Source organism: Callithrix jacchus, chromosome 8, assembly GCF_049354715.1.
Source record: "Callithrix jacchus isolate 240 chromosome 8, calJac240_pri, whole genome shotgun sequence".
Lineage (NCBI taxonomy): Eukaryota > Metazoa > Chordata > Mammalia > Primates > Cebidae > Callithrix > Callithrix jacchus.
This window is the reverse complement of record NC_133509.1, coordinates 85,089,473-85,109,611: the sequence shown is the minus strand read 5'-3', so window position 1 is coordinate 85,109,611 and position 20,139 is coordinate 85,089,473. Positions and strand designations below refer to the sequence as shown.

Genomic DNA, 20,139 nt, shown 5'->3' with positions numbered 1-20,139 from the left:
TTCTGTTTTGTTTCTGGTAGTACTTAAGCTCTAGCCCAGCAGTGAAGGAGTGCTTTCTGGGCTACTGTTTCCAATACTCATCTGTCCCGTTTATTTTCCACACTAGCACATTCTTTGCCTACTTCTCTAGTCCAAGTGATCAAGTTTATAGAGCACTGATTTCTTATATCAGCTTAATCCTAAATAAGCTTGTCTTGGTACCTTTTGGCATACTATTCCCTGTCCTAATCACATGGACTGTGGAAACAAACAACTCCGAATTCGAATACTACATCTATAACCTAGAAACTATGGTACTTCTGAAGTCACTTATGCTCTCTGAATCTCAGATTCCTTATACATTCCAATGATTAATAATAATAATGACTATTTGGGAAGAATTGACTTTTTTTTTTTTTTTTTTTTTTTTGAGACAGAGTCTTGCTCTGTTGCCACACTGGTAATCTTTGCTCACTGCAACCTCTACCTCCCGGGTTCCAGCAATTCCCCTGGCTCAGCCTCCTGAGTAGATGGAACTATAGGCGCATGCCATGCCCAGCTAATTTTTCGTATTTTAGTGGAGACGGGGTTTCACCATGTTGGCCAGGATGGTCTCAATCTCCTGATCTCCTCTGCCTGCCTCAGCCTCTCAAAGTGCTGGAATTACAGTTGTGAGCCACTGCACCCGGCCAAGAAATGACTTTTATATGCTTCAGTTTATTCACATGTCTTAAGGGTAGATTTAGGTACAGGTGGTAGGATGCTCAGTTCTACTCAGAGGCTCACTTCCCAGTTGTTATCTCTGGGTATAGTCTTCCAACACTACCCTCAATTCTAGTAGTCGGCAGAGATGCTTTTCTGCTGTCTAGCCTTCATAGCCCCTGTAAGACCTACAGGTCTCTAGCTACTAAGATAAAAACTACTTGTAATATGGTCCTTAGGGTCCTTATCTAAATTTTAGCTCTCATGCTGATTTTGCAAATATCTTTCTTGTCCTTTTCTTGGGAATCACTGTATGTTCCCATTCTGGATTGCTTACCTTGATGCCTTTTTCTTTCTAACTTGTCTGAAAAACACTTACTTAGCTAGATAAGGTCAGTTATCTGTCTTCTTTTTTAAACTGTCATAAGATTTTTCTCATGAGAGACCTCTGACTACTATGAGACTCTGTTTTCTCTATTATCCTCACATCCCACCCAATTCTCTCATAAAAACGTTCCACAATATCATGTTATAGAAAATAAATTAGGAAAAAAAAACCCAGGCTCTAATTTCAGTCCTTTTACTTACCAAATACATGACTTTCAACCAAATCATTTAACTTACCTCTGAGTTAGTTTTTCACCCGCAAAACAGTGATAATATGTCCTAAGACACATAATTACTTAAAAGGTTGAAGATCAAATGTAATAATTTAGATGAATATGCCTTGAAACTGTAGTTCTATAATATAATACAGAAGGCATTAACCATTCAACAAAGAGATAGAATAGTGGTGGAGATAAAGGAATCTGAATTCAAACTGCCAGAACTGGAATTCTGGCTCAGTCATCTACTAGCTCTACCTTTTAATATGTAAAATGAGGATTATAGCACCTATTTCATATGACATTAGCTTAATAATGTTGGCTACCATTGCTGTCACTAGCTGCCTACTATATGTTAGGCATTCTACTAGATACTGGTAATAAAATGGAATTAAGATTGACAGGGCTAACATCTTTGCCAAAACCTCTATCTCCTACTCCATATACTATGTTTTCTAAGTCATTATGTCATACATACTTTAGAGCAAAGAAAAATCTGAGTAGTAAAGCATTTCAGAACATCAGGATAAGATTCCAGAATTCCGGCTGGGCGCAGTGGCTCACGCCTGTAATCCCAGCACTTTGGGAGGCCAAGGCAGGTGAATCATGAGGTCAAGAGATCGAAACCATCCTGGTCAACATGGTGAAACCCCGTCTCTACTAAAAATACAAAAAAAAAAAAAAATTAGATGGGCATGGTGGCGCGTGCCTGTAATCCCAGCTACTCCAGAGGCGGAGGCAGGAGAATTGCCTGAACCCAGGAGGTGGAGGTTGCGGTGAGCTGAGATCACGCCATTGCACTCCAGCCTGGGTAACAAGAGCGAAACTCCATCTCAAAAAAAAAAAAAGATTCCAGAATTCCACTATTTCTTTTCTATAACAATTTCCAGTGACTACTCTAATGATTCTAGTATTTCTTTTCCTAATCCATCACTTGAGTTGAAACTTTCCTGATGACTTCTGGGTAAATATCTGGGATGTTTCTATCAAATGTAAATAATCTAATATAGTATTTCTCAAAGTAACATCTAAAGACCATCTGCTTCCCAATCACCTAAAATGCTAATAAAGAGCAGATTCCTAGGTCCTATTTCAGATCTATTGATTCCAAAGCTCTGGCTGGAAGATGGGAGAGTCTGGATTTCTAGTAAGTCCCTGTGTGATTTTTATGAAAACCTGATGTGACAACCATGTACCCAAGAGGAAAAAAACTTCCACTTCATAACCAAAGGAAATTCTGAGCAATAATCCAAAGCTTCGTGAAGGAGAAAAATTTTAATCCTCAGAATAAATTTTCACATGCCTCTGTTAACAGGGTGGAGACAACAATTCACAGAGATTGAGACCAAAAGTGGCTTGAATATGTGCGTTTTAACGGTGTGTGTTCAATAAATTTATATTCTAGAGGCTAACAGAATGGGTGGAAAGGGGACATACTGCAAATGCCGACTTAAATTTCAGAAGAAGCAAATAAAAGTGTATTGCAATAGTCATATCTGTTAAAACTGGGGTTTCATGATCTCAGAAAATGGAACCACTGTCTCTTAAACTCAGCCAAGTCATGACAGACCTCCCGGCTCCACCTCTCCATGCCTACCACAAACCTTGGATAATCTCTCAAATGTAAACCTTGCCTACCGGAGGTCAAGCTGATCCTGTGACCATTACAACAATCAGAGGCAAAGAGATACACGGTCTTTTGATTAAAGTAAACCGAAATAACCAATTAAAATTTACATTTGTGCCTCTTGGTCAAATAAACAGTTATAAAAGAGATCTCACTGAGATGTGTAAGAGAAACAAGCAGCTCTGAACTTTTCAAATAACAACAATTATTTGAAATAACAATTTCTAAATAACAAGCTAATGAACAAAATATTTCTTTGCCCGTCAAGCCACAGTGGCCTGAGACATTCTCTAGTTCAAATAATAAAATAAATGCCTTAGAAAGCTTTTGTTCCTAAGATGCTGATGAGTTTAGCACTGTGACTGCAAGAAGTCGGGAACCCACAACAAAAAGACGCCCAGCCTACCCACACTAACGGTCCAGAACTAGGTCTGGAGCAGCAAGGCGGGCGGGGCCGCGATTTCTCCCGCATCTCTGCGCCCGTTCTTCTCCGCCTGCGTGAGCACCGCCCACCCACTCATGGTGTGAACATACTGGGTCTCGCCTCTCCTTTCCCCTCCCATCGGCCTGGTGCTGAATCATGAGCCCAATGCCTCCAAAAGGTAAAATCAAAGAACAAAGCCACCCTTGGGGCTGATCTGAATGGGGTACCAGGTCAGGGTGGGGCAGAAGGCTGGAAACCACAACTTTGCTCCCCTTCTTCCCCAGTTCCCCCACCCAACCCCCAAATTAAGGGGAATACTGCAGTACTCAGAAATTCCCACGAGGGTGGCCCTTCTCCCGGTTGCTCGGATCGGCCACGGTCCGCCTCATTGTTCCAGCGCGCCGCCCACCGCCAGGAGCCCGCGCCTTGCAGGGCCAGCGAGTTGGCGGCTCTCTGGGAGGGGGTTGGGGCTTGGCCTGCTCTAGATCCCCAACCCCTCACCCCTCTCGGCCTGGTAATTACAACCCCCTGCCCACCCTCATAGCCTTCCTCCCAACCGATCGCTAAGGCGGAGCCCACAAGTCCCCGGAGGTGCCTGGTGGGTGCTGTCCAAATGCTGGGAGGAGGCGGGAGGGGGGGTGGGGAAGAAGGACCTGGAGGCCCGGCCTGCGCGAAGCTGCAGCCCTCGCCCGTATAGCGCGATTCGGTGACGCGGGTACCGCTCGGCCATGGTTCCTCCGGCCAAACGGGGAGCAGCTCGGCTACGGCCCGTCTCTCAGCCGTGGAAGCAGGCACTGAGCAGCCCTTGGCCCTCCTTGTCTCCAGAAGCAGAGAGCGGAGGGCCAGAACCCATGCAGGCTGCAGAAGTTCTCATTTGCTACTCACCCCAACTGTTTCTGTCCCTGCGGTTCTTGGCCATGGTGGTCCAGGACCTGGTGGCGGTGAGGAGCTGTCACTTCGCTCGCTGCCTTCTCCCGGGCCGCAGGTTGCTAGCAGTGGTAGGCTCCGTGCCCGTGCTGGGCGCAGTTCGCTCAGACTCTGAGGATGTTGCTGTGGCGCTGGTGGGAAGGAGTGGGGAGGAAAAGGGAGGAGAAAGCAGATGAACCAAGCTCAGCATCACAAGCCCGAGTTCACACAAATACCAGCGTCACACCCTCCCTACCTCAGCCCACCCCCAGAGCGTGAAGACAGTGATAGACCATGTACTGCAACATTTTCAACGGAAAACACACACAAATAAACAGCACCCCTCTCACCCACACTCTCAAAGAATTTAACAGCTTTATCTAGCCACAGAAATATACAAAGCAATATACTGCATGATTCTAGATGTTCAAATACCTGTTTCAAGCAGTTATACATTAGCACAAATGAGCTGGCAACATTTATATAGCCAAAGTAGCTAAAATAATGTGCATTTATCTACCAGGCACCCATTATTTTTTAAAAGCAAGGTCATGTTGGTAAAGAGGGTGTCATGCATGCATTTTTGAATATATACACTGAGTAGTCTGTCTTAAAATTAGAATAGCAAAATTTATATCAAGAAGATCAAGATAAATGAAAATTGTAGATTCATTATTATCTGTAACTCAGTATCGACTGGGTAAAATTTCAAAGATAGGTTTTCAAAGATAAGGTTCAGACTTACAGTCCAATAGCAATTATTTGAGCTAAAGTCATACTACATAGTCTGGGTGGGCCCTGGCAGCCATAAAGGTTGCACACAATTTTGAAGTAAAAAGAAAAAAAAATTCTCAAAATATTCTCAATCTCTCCCTATTCACTGCTTTCTTTCTCTCTGCTACAGACTTAGTTGTTTTCAGTAACCTGGAAACACTGCCCTTTTATACTACCTGACCCTCAAGATACCATCATCCCATTCCTTACAGCATTCTCCTGCCATTTGGTTGTTATCCACACTCTCTACTGATCGGTTCTTAGGAGATCACTGCCAGCCTCTTAATTACCAGATCCATGATCTCTGCTAATTCCTCATCGTAAGCAACTCCTCATGCTACATTCTCTCAATGTAATTTACTATGATGGCTTCAGACAGGACCTCCTCCATGCTGATGATTCTCAAATCTATACTTTAGTCTTTCACCCACTATAATAGAGAACATTATAGCAGAGGTGTGTTTACAACTGCCTGAGGTTATCCTCACATTGTTTTCCCACTGACATTTCAACAACATATCTGAAAACAAACTCCCCAACCAATGCCAAATCTTATGCATTATATTTCAGTTACTGGTTTCAGTGACCGCAGAGCTGTGAACACTGCAACCAAGTTTATATTACGGTTCTAAAGAGGTCTGTGTTCAACACAGTTGAAATGACATTAGTGAAAGAACATAGGAAGACAGACTTTATCTCAGCCCTGTACCTATAAACCAAGTTCATAGAACAAAAAAAAGTGTGGTCTGCTTTTCTTCTTATATTCCTTTACTATCATTCTCAGCTTACATTCTAGCCTAAAAATCCCTTTCATGTGTATCCCATTTTTAAGAAAGTCCAATATATTACACAAAAAAAGGAAAAGTTATATAATTCAACATCTATGCCTAATTGAAAAAGAAATTAATTTTTAAAAACCTGTTGCATTTATAATTGGTAAGTAATCTATGGGTTAATACTCTGAAACTATGTGAATCACACAAAAAAATTCTTAAATAAATAGCTCTCTATATATGACTTTTTGTACTGTTGGCCAGTAACTTTTCATCTGCTAATTTTAGCATCCATTGATCCTTGTCTGAATCAATTTCATATTAGTGATTTTTAAATGGAGACTTTAAAATAATTATGTCTCCCTCGCCTCCCCCAGACAGAGTCTCCCTGTGTCACCCAGGCTGGCAGTGGCATGATCTCAGCTCACTAAAACCTTAGCCTCTCAGGTTCAGGTGATTCTCATGCCTCAGCCTCTCGAGTAGCTGGGATTACAGACGCTCGCCAGCAGACCTGGCTGTTTTTGCATTTTTACTAGAGACGGGGTTTCTCCACTTTGCCCAGGCGGTCTCAAACTCATGAGCTCAAGTGATCTGTCCACCTCAGCCTCTCAATATCATGTCTTTTAAATTAAGTAGCTGGCATTCCCTCTCCCACTCTTCTATGTTGAGTCTCACTATAAACTAATGAAATCTTTTAAAAAAAATTGTTATTCATTACCATTCTTTTTTAATGCCTAAATTGCCCTAAATTTGGCCAAGGGTCAGCTTGTGTGTCCTTTTAACATTGTCCCTATTTGTCTTTGAGCAGTTCCCTGTTTTCTGGTACAAAAAATGTTTCAGTTGTCCTTTGTGTTTTCCCTGTCTTAAAACTAGAATAGCCATTTCTCCAAGATGCTCTGGCTACTTTTTATGTGAAAAGGTGTTTAGAAACCAAGACAGGGGTGCTAGTTGTGCTCATTGCTGGCTGAAGTATCGCTGTTTCTAGACCCTTTCAGCGAACATTGCTAGAACACATTTTTTTAAATCATAAGTTTAATCTACTCTGAAGAAATACCTTCAATAGTATGAATATATAAGTATACATGTTTATTTACTACAGCACTTTTTGTTATTGTAAAATACTGGAAACAACCTAAATGCCTATATACAGATGAGTGGTTGAATACATTATAATACACATATACAGTGAAATGCTATGTAGGTATGAAAAAGAATACAGAAGATTTTTATAAGCTAATACAGAGCAATTTCCAGAATACAATGTTAAATGGGGAGGAAAAAGTGCAAACAGTGTACCATTCTGTAAAAAGAAAGGGATATGAAAAAAAGTATCTGTTCATCTGTGGAAACATAAATACAGCAAGAATAAACCAGAAACCAATGAGATTTGTTTCTTAAGGGAGATGGGTGGGAATAGAGTAGAAATAATGGAAGAATGGGAACAGGGTAGTAGGGATTAGGAGGACTGATACTTTTCTAAGTGTAATGCTTTTACATAACTCTGAGTCTTAGAACAGTAATGTTTCACATTCTCTGGAATAAGTTTAAAAATACTATGGTGACTATAATAAAAAAGATAATAACAAGTGTTGGTGAGGATGTGGAGAAATTGGCACCCACACACACACTGCTGATGGACATAGAAAATTGTGTAGATACTTTGGGAAAAATTCTGGCAGTTCCTCAAAAAGCTAAATATAGAATTACCATATACATTAGCACTCCTAGATCTATACCCTAAAGAAATTACAATATATGTGCATACAAAAACTTGTGCAGGAATATTTATAACAGCATTATTCATAATAGCAAAAAGGTAGAAACAATCTCAGTGCCAAATAACTAGTGAATGGATAAACAAAATGTAGTATATCCATATAATAGAACATTATTTGGTCATAAAAAGGAATTGAGTACTAATAGATGCTATGACATAGATGGACCTTGAAAACATTATAGTAAATGAAAGATGCCAGCCACAAAGACCACACATTATATGATTCCATTTATATGAAATTTCCAGAATAAGCAAATCTAAAGAGGCAGAAAGTAGATTAATTATTGCTTAGGGACGGAGGAAAGGAGTGGGAGGCTGGGGAGAAATTGGAGAGTAACTGCTAATGAGTATGAGGTTTCTTTTTGGGGCAATGACAATGTTTCAGAATTCATTACGAAATCAACTTTACACAACTCTTTGGGTATACTAAAAGCTGCTGGATTAGGCTGGGTGCAATGGCTCATGCCTGTAATCCCAGCCCTTTGGGAAGCTGAGGTGAGAGGATCACTTGAGGCCAGTAGTTCAAGATCAGCCTGTGCAACGTAGCAAGACCCCATCTCTATAAAAAAATACAAAAATTAGCCAGATACAGTGATGACCAGAGGCTGAAGTGGGAGGATCCCTGGAGCCCAGGAGTTGAAGGATTCAGGCCACTATACTCCAGCCTGGATGACAGAGCAAGAGCCTATCTAAAAAATTAAACAAAACAAAAAACTCCACTGAACTGTACAATCTAAGCTGGTGAATTGTATGGTATGTGAATTATGTCTTAATAAAAATGTTTTAAAAAGGCAAATGTCAAGTTCATTTTAAATCAGAATAAAAGAAGAAAAGGTATTACTTCATTTGAACTTTAGTACTTTAGATCCTCTCTCTTCCTGACTTTTCTGGGATGTTATTCCACAAACTATTCTCTTCCCCTGTATCTTCAACTACTTTTTCTTCCATTGGTTCTTTCGCCATGCTCATTTTCCTCCATCATAAGTAAAGGGCTTCCTCAATCAAAAGTTTCTCAATAATTGATGCTTCAATTTGCTCCTTTCCTCTATAAATAGCAATCTTAGGTATTTATGTCAATCAGAATGCTTTTGGCTGTAACTCAAAATGTCTTAAGCAAAAAAATGACATTTTACTTTCAAGCAAAAATTTGTTTAAAAATAGATTAATTCTATGGTGGTCAACTCATCAGCTCAGTGGTATCATGAAGTATATTCATTAGGATATAACTTTGGCTGCTATAAAAATTACAATGGCTGAAATAAGACAAATATTTTTTTCTGTCCTATGAAATAATCTGAGCATAAGCCATCCAGGGCTGACACTGTAGTTTCAACATATGAAGGAACTAAAGTTCCTCATGCCATTTTCCATTGTTCACTTGGGAGTTCCATCATATGATCCATGATGGCTGCTCTAGTGTGGACATGGCACATTTTCATTTTAGCTATACAGAAGGGTAAAGGGGAAGAAGGGAATATATCCATTCTCTCTAAGGGTACAACCCAGAAGGTGCACATATCATCTCCACTCAAATACCATTGACCTACCATGTCTCACCTCATTAATAAATATACCATGTATGCAACAAAAATTTTGGGGTCTAATACTAAACAAAGAAGATAAATAGATGTTGGAAATAACCAGAAGACCTTGCTAAAAAGACTAAGGTTGCACTCAATCATCTTCAGTGTGCTGGTGTTATAAGAAAAAAATTCAGGATTGCGTAGAAAAAATGTTCCCCCAAGCTGGGAGGGAAACAAGAGACCAAAGAATGACTCAGACAAGTCCAGCCCAGTGAGTGGATGAATTTGTGAGGACTTATACAGGGCACTTCTGGGCAGCAGGACAGCTCTAGAGATCCATGCCACCTCCCATCTCTAAACTGCTTTTAAACAGTTTTCCTGTAACTTTGCCTACTGTGTTTGAGTCTGAGATGTTTGGGTTCTCAGGGACACTTGCTACTCCAGTGGGCACCATGGTCTTGGCTCATTGCCCAGCCTCCCAGGTTCAAGCAGTGGATGTAAACCCTAAGTAACCTGGTGGGGACACATCACTCTACAATCCACCCCACTCTCCAGCTCTTACATTCTTCCCACCAATCTTGCATGAGAGTCCTTGAGTGGGTTATGAGAAGAACTATACAGACCTATAACGTATAGCCACAGCTTGTGCCTACAAGCCATGTCTACAGTATCCAAAACAGCATTAAAAGCAGAAGCTAACTACAATTATGATGCGTGTTAGCAAAACACAACTCCAATGAGTAGGTAAGGTGTGTAACCAATTTGAGAATGAGTCAAAGAAGCCTAATTGGGTTATATCATGGATTTGAGTTGACAAATATTTTAAAACATTTGTGACATTATTCTCTTCAACAGGCATATAGGCACAACAGGTAGTGCCTATAAGGGTACATTTTGGGTTTTGTGGTTTTAAAAAAAAACTTCTTTAAAATTTCAATAGCTTTGGTTTTTTGTTATATAGATAAGTTCTTTAGTGGTGATTTCTGAGATTTTGCTGCACCTGTCACTGGAGCAGAGTACACTGTACCAATCTTTTATGGCTCACCATCCTGACCCTTCACTCTGAGTCGCCAAAGTCCATTACATCATTCTTATGCCTTTGCATCCTCATAGCTTAACTCTCATTTTTAAGTAAGAACATATGACATTTGGTTTTCCATTTCTGAATTACTTCACTTAGAATAATGGCCTCCAGCTCCATCCAAGTTGCTGCAAAGGCCATTATTTCATTCTGTTTTATGGCTGAGTAATATTTCATGGTGTATATATACCACATTTCCTTTACCCACTTGTTGGTTGATGGACATTTGGCTTGGTTCCTTATATTTGTAATTGTGAATTGTGCTGCTATAAACATGCGTGTGCATTTGTCTTTTTCATATAATGAACTTCTTTTCCTTTGGACAGACACCCAGTAGTATCAATTGCTGGGTCAAATGGTAGTTCTACTTTTAGTACTTCAAGGAATATCCATACTGTTTTCCTTAGTGGTTGTACTAGTTTACATTCCCATCACTAGTATAAAAATGTTTCTTTTCACCACATTCATGCCAATATCTTTTTTTTTTTAATTATGGCCATTTTACAGGAGTGAGGTTGTATCTCATTGTGGTTTTGATTTGCATTTCCCTTACAGTTAGTGATTTTGAGCATTTTTTCATATATTTGTTGGCTGTCTATATATATGCTTTTGAGAATTGTCTATTCATGTCATTTATCCACTTTTTTTTTTTCTGACAGAGTCTCACTCTGTCACTCAGGCCGGAGTGCAGTGGCATGATCTCGGCTCACCACATTCTCCTGCGTTAGCCTCCTGAGTAGCTGTGACTACAGGCATGCACTACCATGCCTGGCTAATTTTTCATATTTTTAGTAGAGACAGGATTTCACAGTGTTAGTCAGGCTGGTCTTGAACTCCTGACCTTAAGTGATCTACCTACCTAGGCCTCCCAATATGCTGGGATTACAGGTGTGAGCCAACATGCCTGGCCCCATTTATTTATTTTTGTTTCTGTTGCATTTGCTTTCGGATTCTTAGTCATGAATTCTTTGCCTAAGCAAATGTTTAGAAGAGTTTATTTGACATTATCTTCTAGAATCTTTATGGTATCAGGTCTTAGATTTAAGTCTTTGATCCATCTTGAGTTGATTTTTGTACAAGGTGAGAGACGAGGATCCAGTTTTATTCTTCTAAATGTGGCTTGACAGTTACCCAGCACCATTTACTGAATAGGGTATCATTTCCCTACTTTATGTTTTTGTATGCTTCGTCAAAGATCAGTTTCCTGTAAGTATTTGGCTTTATTTCTGGGTTCTCTGTTCTGTTTCATTGGTCTAAATGCCTATTTTTATATCAGTACCCTGTTGTTTTGGTAACTATAGCCTTGCAGTAAAATCTGAAGTCAGGTAATGTGATGCCTCCAGATTTATTATTTTGCTTAGTATTGCTTTCGCTATGTGGGTTCTTTTTTAGTTCCATATGAATTTTAGGATTTTTTTCTAGTTCTGTGAAAAAATGATGATGGTATTTTGATGCAAATTGCATTGAATCTGTAGACTGCTTTTTTGGCAGTGTGGTCAGTTCACAATATTAATTTTACCCATCCATGAGCATGGGATGTGTTTCCATTTGATTGTGTCATCTATGATTTCTTTCAGCAGTGTTTTGCAGTTTTCCTTGCAGAGATCTTTTACCTCCTTGGTTAAGTATATTTCTAAGTATTTTATTTTATTTTATTGCAGCTGTTGTAAAAGGGATTGAGTACTTGATTTGATTCTCAGCTTCATCATTGTTGGTGTATAGCAGTTCTACCAATTTGTGTACATTGATTTCAAACCCTGACACTTTACTGAATTGATTTATCAGATCTAGGAGCTTTTTGGATGAATCTTTAGGGTTTCCTAGGTATATGATCATATTATCGGCAAACAGCAACAGTTTGACTTCCTCTTTTCAAATCTGAATGCTCTTTATTTCTTTCTTTTGTCTGACTTCTCTGGCTAGGGCTTCCAGTACTATGTTGAGTAGAAGTGGTGAAAGTGGATATTCCTGTCTTGTTCCAGTTCTCAGAGGGAATGCTCAACTTTTCCTTGTTCAGTATTATGTTGTCTGTTGGTGTGTCACAGATAGCTTTTATTACCTTGAGGTATGTCCCATCTATGACAATTTTTTTAAGTTTTTATCATAAAAGGATGCTGGATTTTACCAAGTACTTTTCCTTTACCTACTGAAATGATCATATAATTTTTGTTTATGTGATGTATTACATTTACTGATTTGCATATGTTAAACTATTCCTGCATCCCTGGTATGAAACCCACTTCATCATGATATATCATCCTTTTTATATGCTGTTAGATTCAGAAAGCTAGTATTTTGTTAGGATTTTTACATCTATGTTCATGAGGGATAACGGTCTGTAGTTTTCTTTTTTTGTTATGGCCTTTCCTGGTTTTGGTATTAGAGTGATACTGCCTTCATAGAATGATTTAGAAAGGATTCCATCTTTCTCAATCTCTTGAAATAGTTTCAGTAGAATTGGTACCAATTCTTCTTTGAATGTCTGATATAATTCAGCTGTGAATCCGTCTGGTCCTGGACTTTTTTTGTTGGTAATTTTAAAATTATTGATTAATTCTCACTGGTCTGTTCAGAGTTTCTATTTCTTCCTGATTTAATCAGGAGATTTGTACATTTCCAGGAATTTATTCATCTCCTCTAGATTTTCTAGTCTGTGCACAGAAAGGTGTGAATAGTAGCCTTGAATGGTCTTTTGTATATCTTTTTGTTTCTAATTGAGCTTATTTAGATCTTCTTTCTTCTTTTCTTAGTTAATCTCACTAATGGTCTATCAATTTTGTTTATCTTTTCAAAAAAAATAGCTTTTTGTTTCATCTATCTTTTGTATTTTTTGTTTGTTTCAATTTCATTTAGGTTCTGCTGTGATCTTTGTTATTTCTTTTCTTCTGCTGGGTTTGGGTTTGGTTCTTGTTTCTCTAGTTCCTTGAGATCTGATGTTAGGTTGTCTATTTGTGCTCTTTCAGAATTTTTGATGCAGACATTAAGGCCATGACCTTTCTTCTTAGCAATGCTTTTGCTGTATCCCAGAGGTTTTGATAAGTTGTGTCACTATTATCATTCAGTTCAAAGAATTCTTAAATTTCCATCTTGATTTCTTTATTAACCCAAAGATAATTCAAGAGCAGATTATTTAATTTCTGTTTATTTGTATAGTTTTGAGAGTTCCTTTTGGAGTTATTTTCCAGTTTTATTCCACTCTGGTCTGAGAAGATACTTGATATTATTTTAATTTTTAAAAATTTATTGTGACTTGTTTTGTGGCTGAAGAGCACATATCTTTGGATCTCCATTGCATTGGCTATCAGGCCTCCATAGGGAGGCAATCCCTAGTGAGCCTGGGTTGTCCTATTGGTGCTGTTGAACCAGTCACTCCAGTTCTGTCAGGAAAAAGGCAGAACATCCCAAGGCATACATACCATTACCACTTAACAGAGGGAGGTATCCACATACCCCACAATAGGATTGGTTGCTGACCGTTGCTGTAGCCACAGCCTAGTTCAGGAAGACATTACCAGCTGCCATGGATAGCAAAAACAAGGCAAACACAGGTGTTCAGTAGAGACCTTCAAGGTGTATTCACTCCTTGTAACATTATTACTGCTGTATTTTCTCCCATTGGCTCTATCAGGGAAGCTGCCAAAGGCTTCAGTTCTGGCTTACAGTACCACATATGGCTTCCCTCCCTAGGAGTGGGCATAGTAGCCAACTGGTAAGCTTCCAGCCTTGCCTATGCTATCTGCACTACGACCATTCCAGAAGGTATCAGTGCTGCTGCATGTTGATATCAGAAGCCTCTGGGATTAGCAGGGGTTACCTATCCTCTGGCAGTCTTCATTCTCCCTCTAGCATCATAAAACCAGTCCAGTATAGGGGCACTGTTCCAGCTCAACTTCAGGTCTGCATAGCCATCATCACTTGGCAGATCTGCTAGTGTTCTTAAGAGAACAGTATGGCTTCTGCTTCAGAAGCATGGCTCAGTGTCTCAGAGATAAGCCTCTGAGATCAGCTGGGATAATCTATCCTCTGGCAGTCTTCATTCTCCCTCTAGCATCATAAAACCAGTCCAGTATAGGGGCACTTTCCAGCTCAACTTCAGGTCCACATAGCCATCATCACTTGGCAGATCCACGGGTGTTCTTAGGAGAACAGTATGGCTTCTGCTTCAGAAGCAAGGCTCAGTGTCTCAGAGGTAAGCCTGAAAGTTTGCAGGGCCTATTTCACAGGCCTAGCCAACCATTCATAGGAAGTGATGCCATATGTAGTAGTGGGTAACTCATTTAAAATTTATATGGCTTCAGGGAGATTCTTAGTCCAGGAACTTAGCCATTCTGGAACAGTACATGTAATTGGTTTTTTACAGGCCATTCTTGTTTTTCTAGGAGTCCTGCCCCTGTTGGGTTATATGGTAGTGGAACCTTCAGTCTGATGTTCACAGTCAGAACAAAAACCTTCAGGTGTTTTGTTCTGATGCCCAGTGTTGGGTATCGTGGTCCATGAAGGGGAGCCCTGATCATTGTGTATTCTTAGCATGCCATATATAACACTAACAGCAGTGAGATACTTGATGGTCTCCAGCTGTGTGGCATGTTTTATTGGGAAGGCCTGTAATAGCCCCATTATTGTGTCTACACAGGTTAAGGTATGCCTTTCCCTACCATTCCAGGACAGAGGACCAATACAATTGACTTACCAGTCCTGTGGAGGTTGTATGGCTTTATGCATGTGACTTGGTACACAGAAAATCCTTCTAGGTCTCAGCTGTGAGTAGGTCTCACAGTTATGAACAGCTGCTAGAATAACTGCACAGAGGATGCTGATGCCTGCTGCCTTTGCTGTGGCCCATCCTGTGGCTGCTCTTATGATGTACCTGTATGGTGATTTGGTGTCAGTATCCATCTGTACCATGAACACTGACCATTGGTATTGGGAGCCTTTGCTAGACCCATCAATGTGCCAGGCCCCTGTGGGTATTGGCAGGGTCCCCTTATATATGATGGTTGGCCTAGTAGGTGGTTGCATTGCCATCTTGGCTCCCTCCACTTTGTTCAAAGTGAATGGGTCCAAGAGCCTCCTGTAGTAGCTGACTTAAAGTACTAGTAGACAGGACACCCCTTTGTTGTAGACAGCACACCATTTCTGCAGGGTGTGTAGTTGTGCCACCCCAGGAGTGGGCTTGGTTAGAAAGCCTTCCATCCACCTTTCATGAAGTAGACCATTTTTATTGTGTGGTCTGCCTTCTGGTGGTGATGGCCTCTGCTTGTTGCAATGTCCTACACACAGCTAATAGCTGTTGCTCTAGGACTATATAGTGGGATTCTGCCCCCTTTCATAATTGAGACCAAAACCCTACAGTTACCATTCCCATTGGCTGCCTTTGCCACAAACCCCAAGTCATCCCTGTGGCACCTCTACTGACTTCCAATACTAAAGGACACTGTGGCAGTGGGACCCCTAGTGCTTGGGCGTGTTTCACCAATATTTGTGCTTTGTCAAAGCCTCTTGCTCTATGTGTGTCCAGTCCCATTTTTTATCCTTCTTTATTGGGGTATTCAATGGGCTGAGGGCTTGAGCCAAATGAGGAATGAATATCCTCCAATAGCCCAGTTAACCTAGAAAAAACTACAGTTACTTTACTGTCTGGGGAACAAACTTCTGTACCACCTTATCTATGACAGCTCCAGGTATGTTTCATGTCTCAGTTGACCAGGTAACTCCTAGGAATTTGATGGCTATCCTGGGCCACTGTATTTTTTGGGGGTTGACTTCCCATCCCCTGTCCTTTAGGCCATCCAAGGTGGTTTGTAGGGTAGTCTCTGATCTGCAAGAGACTCTGAGGTTAGCATGATATCATTAATATAGTGAAACACGGAGACTGAGGAAGGCAAAGAGAGTCTAGATAGGTACTGTGCAACTATACTGTGACAGATGGTGCAGTTGTGCAGATATCCTTTTGGCAGTACCTGGAAAGTCATTGGCCCTCCCAAGTGAAGGCAAAGTGGTCTTGTAAATCTTCTGCTAAAGGAATAGTGGAAAAGGTCAGTCACAGCATGGACACTTCCCAGCTTAAGGACTACTTGCTCTAGCAGTTGAGCAATATTGGGTACAGCAGCAGAAATGAGCGCCAACATCTTGTTTAGCTCATGGTAGTCTACCATCATTCTCCAGGTGTCATTTGGCTTTTTCACAGGCCACACAGGGCTGTTTTAGGGGTTCTGGCCTATTTATACCTTATGTAACTTCTGGATTGTTTGGGTGATCTCAGAATACCACGCTGATAGGCAGTATTATTTCTTGTTCATTGCCTGCCTGGGCTAGGGCAAGTGTACAGGCACCTATGTGGCCTATCCCCTTTTTGTTCCTTGATTTCTTTTAAAACTCAGTCTTTGTTTTTATTCAGTTCGTAGAGGTCCACCAATGCTACCCCCACATAATATATTTTATTTCCCATTAATGGGCACCAAAGTGCAACCAGGCCAGGCGCAGTGGCTCATGCCTATAATCCCAGCACTTTGTTGGGGGCCAAGGCAGGTGGATCAGAAGGCCAGAAGATTGAGACCATCCTGGACAACATGGTAAAACCCCAGCTCTATTAAAATACAAAAAATTAGCCAGGCATGGTGGCACATGCCTGTAGTCCCAGCTACTCGGGAGGCTGAGGCAGGAGAATCACTTGAACCCAGGAGGCAAAGGTGCAGTGAGCCAAGATTGAGCCACTACACTCCAGCCTCACAACAGAGTGAGACTCTGTTTCAAAAAAAAAAAGGTCAACCAATGCCCTATTATAACTGGGAGTCACTCAGACATTCAATAAGTACTTAAAATAATTTTAAGATTTAAAATTACATGAGAGTTCACCTATAAGGATTTATCTCATTCACATTTATCTAATTCATTCATTTTTAGCAGTTTATCTAGATTACTCGTGAGAACTGAGATATTAGACAAAGCTAATCACTATTCTAACTTATTTTCCTGATGATCATTTTTTTTTTTTAGATGGAATCTCACTCTGTTGCCCAGACTGGAGCACAATGGTGCAACCTCAAGCTCACTGCAACCTCTGCCTCCCGGGTTCTAGCAATTCTCCTGCCTTCACCTCCTGAGTAGTTGGGATTTTAGGCACCCGTCATCACGTCCAGCTAATTTTTTAATGTATTTTTGTAGAGACAGGGTTTCACCCTGTTGGCCAGGCTGGTCTCAAACTCCTAACCTCAGGTGATCTGCCTGCCTCAATTCCCAAAGTGCTGGGATTACAGGCTTCAGCCACCACACCTGGCCCCTGTTAACCATTTTTATAGTCTATAAACATAAGATGTTCACATAAGTAAAAACCTTTAAGTTAAACACATGGGCATTTTGCCGATAATTCAGATTTTGTTACTTTCATTGAACCAACAATATTAAATTAGTCTTATTTGTCAAAAAAAATCCACATAAACAAAGATCATTCTGGTTTTGGCTGGGTTTACAGTCTTATAACTTTCATGTCAAACTCTGATGTCTTAAAGTATGTAGCAGAGTCAAATATAAAACTCACCCAATCAGTAAACCCAGACAAAAATGTATGCTGACAATTCTGAAGACATTTCTATTTTACTTTACCATAATTTTAAAGCCAGCTTATTTATTAAAGATTACTAAATTTATATTAACTTAAAAAGTATTTGACCTTAATTGATGTATGAGTACTCATTTACTTATAAGCCAAGTAGGTAGCATGTCAGACATAACATATAATACATATAAACATACTTAAACATATATACTCTCTCACACACACACATATGCACACACACCCCCAATACCTTTTACTTCAGAACTCTAGACATGAGAGAGTATCATAAACTCATCAGTCTATAAAAGATAACTGAATCCAAATGCTGACCGAATCCAAATTATGATAACTGAATCAAAATTGTGACCCCTTCACATGGCTAAACTTTATTTGCCCTAATAGGTAATCCAATGAAGTCTGTGAACCAAAATTTTAGGTAAAGCAGTTTTCATAACAGTTTCATTTTTTTAAATCATAGTCAATTTTATTCTAGTTCTTCAAAATTTATATTCAATATGTTGTTTCCAAAATGTAAGTCACCCTTTATATGATAGTTTTATTATTTCATCTTTCTTTTACAGTTTTTTTCATCTTTTCCTTATGGTTCTTCAGTAGAATCCAGAATCTTGAGTTGCCCAGTTAGGAGCCTTGGACCTGCTATTCTGATTAAGTTTCTTCTCAATATTCACGGCCAGCATTTAGCTTCTAAAAGAAAAGCTTTTGGCCTTTTCAAAAGCTTGCTGATAAGGTGAGACTGCACTGCTACCCACAACCGCATGACCTAATTTAGAATCAATCTTGGCACCCAGTCTTGCATTTCTAATCAAATTTACAATCCACCTTTCAGCTTCTTTTGGAGTCATGTTCAATTTATCTGCCAACATGTTAATGCTGATACAGTGGTGGATGTCACAGAAAGTCTCAAATATGAAGATGGGCATTTTCAATGAAATCCTCAAGACAAGCCACCAAGAAGTCATTCGCAAGCACTGACTCAAATTCCCTCAGCTTTGTCTGAGCCCCATCAGTCAAAGTTAACATATAAGCATTCAACACATTCTGTAATTGGGTCTTTAAATGTGTAAGACACCTGTTGAATAAATTTAACTAGATCTTTTAGTACCTGCCGACGTTTTCAAACATTCTTGTTTGTTATGACCACTGTAGTCAAATAGCGAAGAACATGTGGACACATTGTCTGAACTGTATTAAGATACTGTAGCTAGTAAAGGAAGAGATCAATAATATTATCACGACCTTTGGGGTGACTGAAGAAAACAAACAGAGACCAGTGAACGAGCCATGTTCTCTGCTGAAGAGACTGGAGTGGAGAACTCATAGAATTATTATCTATGGTCTCTTTTCAAATGTAAGGTCTTCCATGGCTGCATCCCAATTCTGCATTAAGTTTCAGAGGCCAGCTTTCCCCAGAGTGAACTTAAAGCATTTCTATCTGTTGCTGGAACCAACACGCTAAGAAAATTAAGATATTCTGCTACTTCTGAGTAATTTCTACACTCATACTGGAATTTTGCATATCTGTAGAGCGTATCTAAATATTCCTGCCTAAAACCATGTTGCCTACCAGGTAGTCAAAGAGCATCCTACCATCCCTGGTTGACTGCATTTGCCTTGTAGTTTATGGATTTTCAAACATCTTCACAATTGGTTCTGTTTCTGCCTGAAGCTGTTTCAGTTGCGCAACAACTGTGGTTCTTTTCTCTCTCAAAGCCTGAGGAATATCAGCAGAATAAAGGTTTTTGTATACATCCATAGCAAGGTCTACCATGTTGGTATCACTAAGAAGGTCCAATAACCTTATAAGAATTCCTTTTCATTATATATCTCCTTTACAGAGAGGCTAGATGTCAGCAAGGAGCAGAAAGACTAGATGCCAATCCAAAAAGTGAGCGATGTGAGTAGTCAAGTTGTATACCGCTACCTTGCCAAAGAAAAGCAGCAGTTTGATTTTTTAAAACCCTCGCTTACCCCCTTTTTTCTTCAGTTTTGTATGAGTTTCTAACATGTACAATTTAGCTAGAATTGTCTGAACTGTGTAAGAAAAACGAAATCCCCATGGAGCCTTGAATTAGCAGTACCATACTCAGTGAGTTTTATTTCAACACCAGTAGTTTCATAACAGCAGATTCAAAGCAGGCAGAAAAGAAAAGAGAGAAATAGAGAGCTTCAGAAGATCTGCTTAACTATAGCTGAAGGTGAAGCATTTGAGCTCTGAATATTTCTTGCTGTAATTTGCCCATCAGTTTATAAAGGTGCACAAGGATGAGTCATAATTTGTAACCAGCTGGAGTCCTAGAAAACCTGGCAGGCCTTTGAACTTTCCTGTTTTTGGACACATAAGCTGCAGTAGTTCCTACCCTTTCTCCCTTTTGTCTACTTTCTCCACCAAATC

General features: G+C 40.0%; 1 protein-coding gene and 1 pseudogene across 2 annotated transcripts in view; both read right to left on the bottom strand.

Moving 5' to 3' along the window:
* Nucleotides 1-4,377, bottom strand: part of ATL1 (atlastin GTPase 1) — an 88,314-nt gene extending 83,937 nt beyond the window's left edge. For both annotated transcript variants that reach the window (XM_009006018.5, XM_035260468.3), the window contains exon 1: nucleotides 4,223-4,377. In XM_009006018.5, coding sequence (XP_009004266.1) covers nucleotides 4,223-4,256 — 34 coding nt within the window. In that variant the 5' untranslated portion in view covers nucleotides 4,257-4,377. The remainder of the gene's footprint in view (nucleotides 1-4,222) is intronic.
* A 13,832-nt stretch (nucleotides 4,378-18,209) lies between these two features.
* Nucleotides 18,210-19,652, bottom strand: LOC144577403 (eukaryotic translation initiation factor 3 subunit E pseudogene; annotated as a pseudogene).
* Between the last annotated feature and the right edge of the window lie 487 nt (nucleotides 19,653-20,139).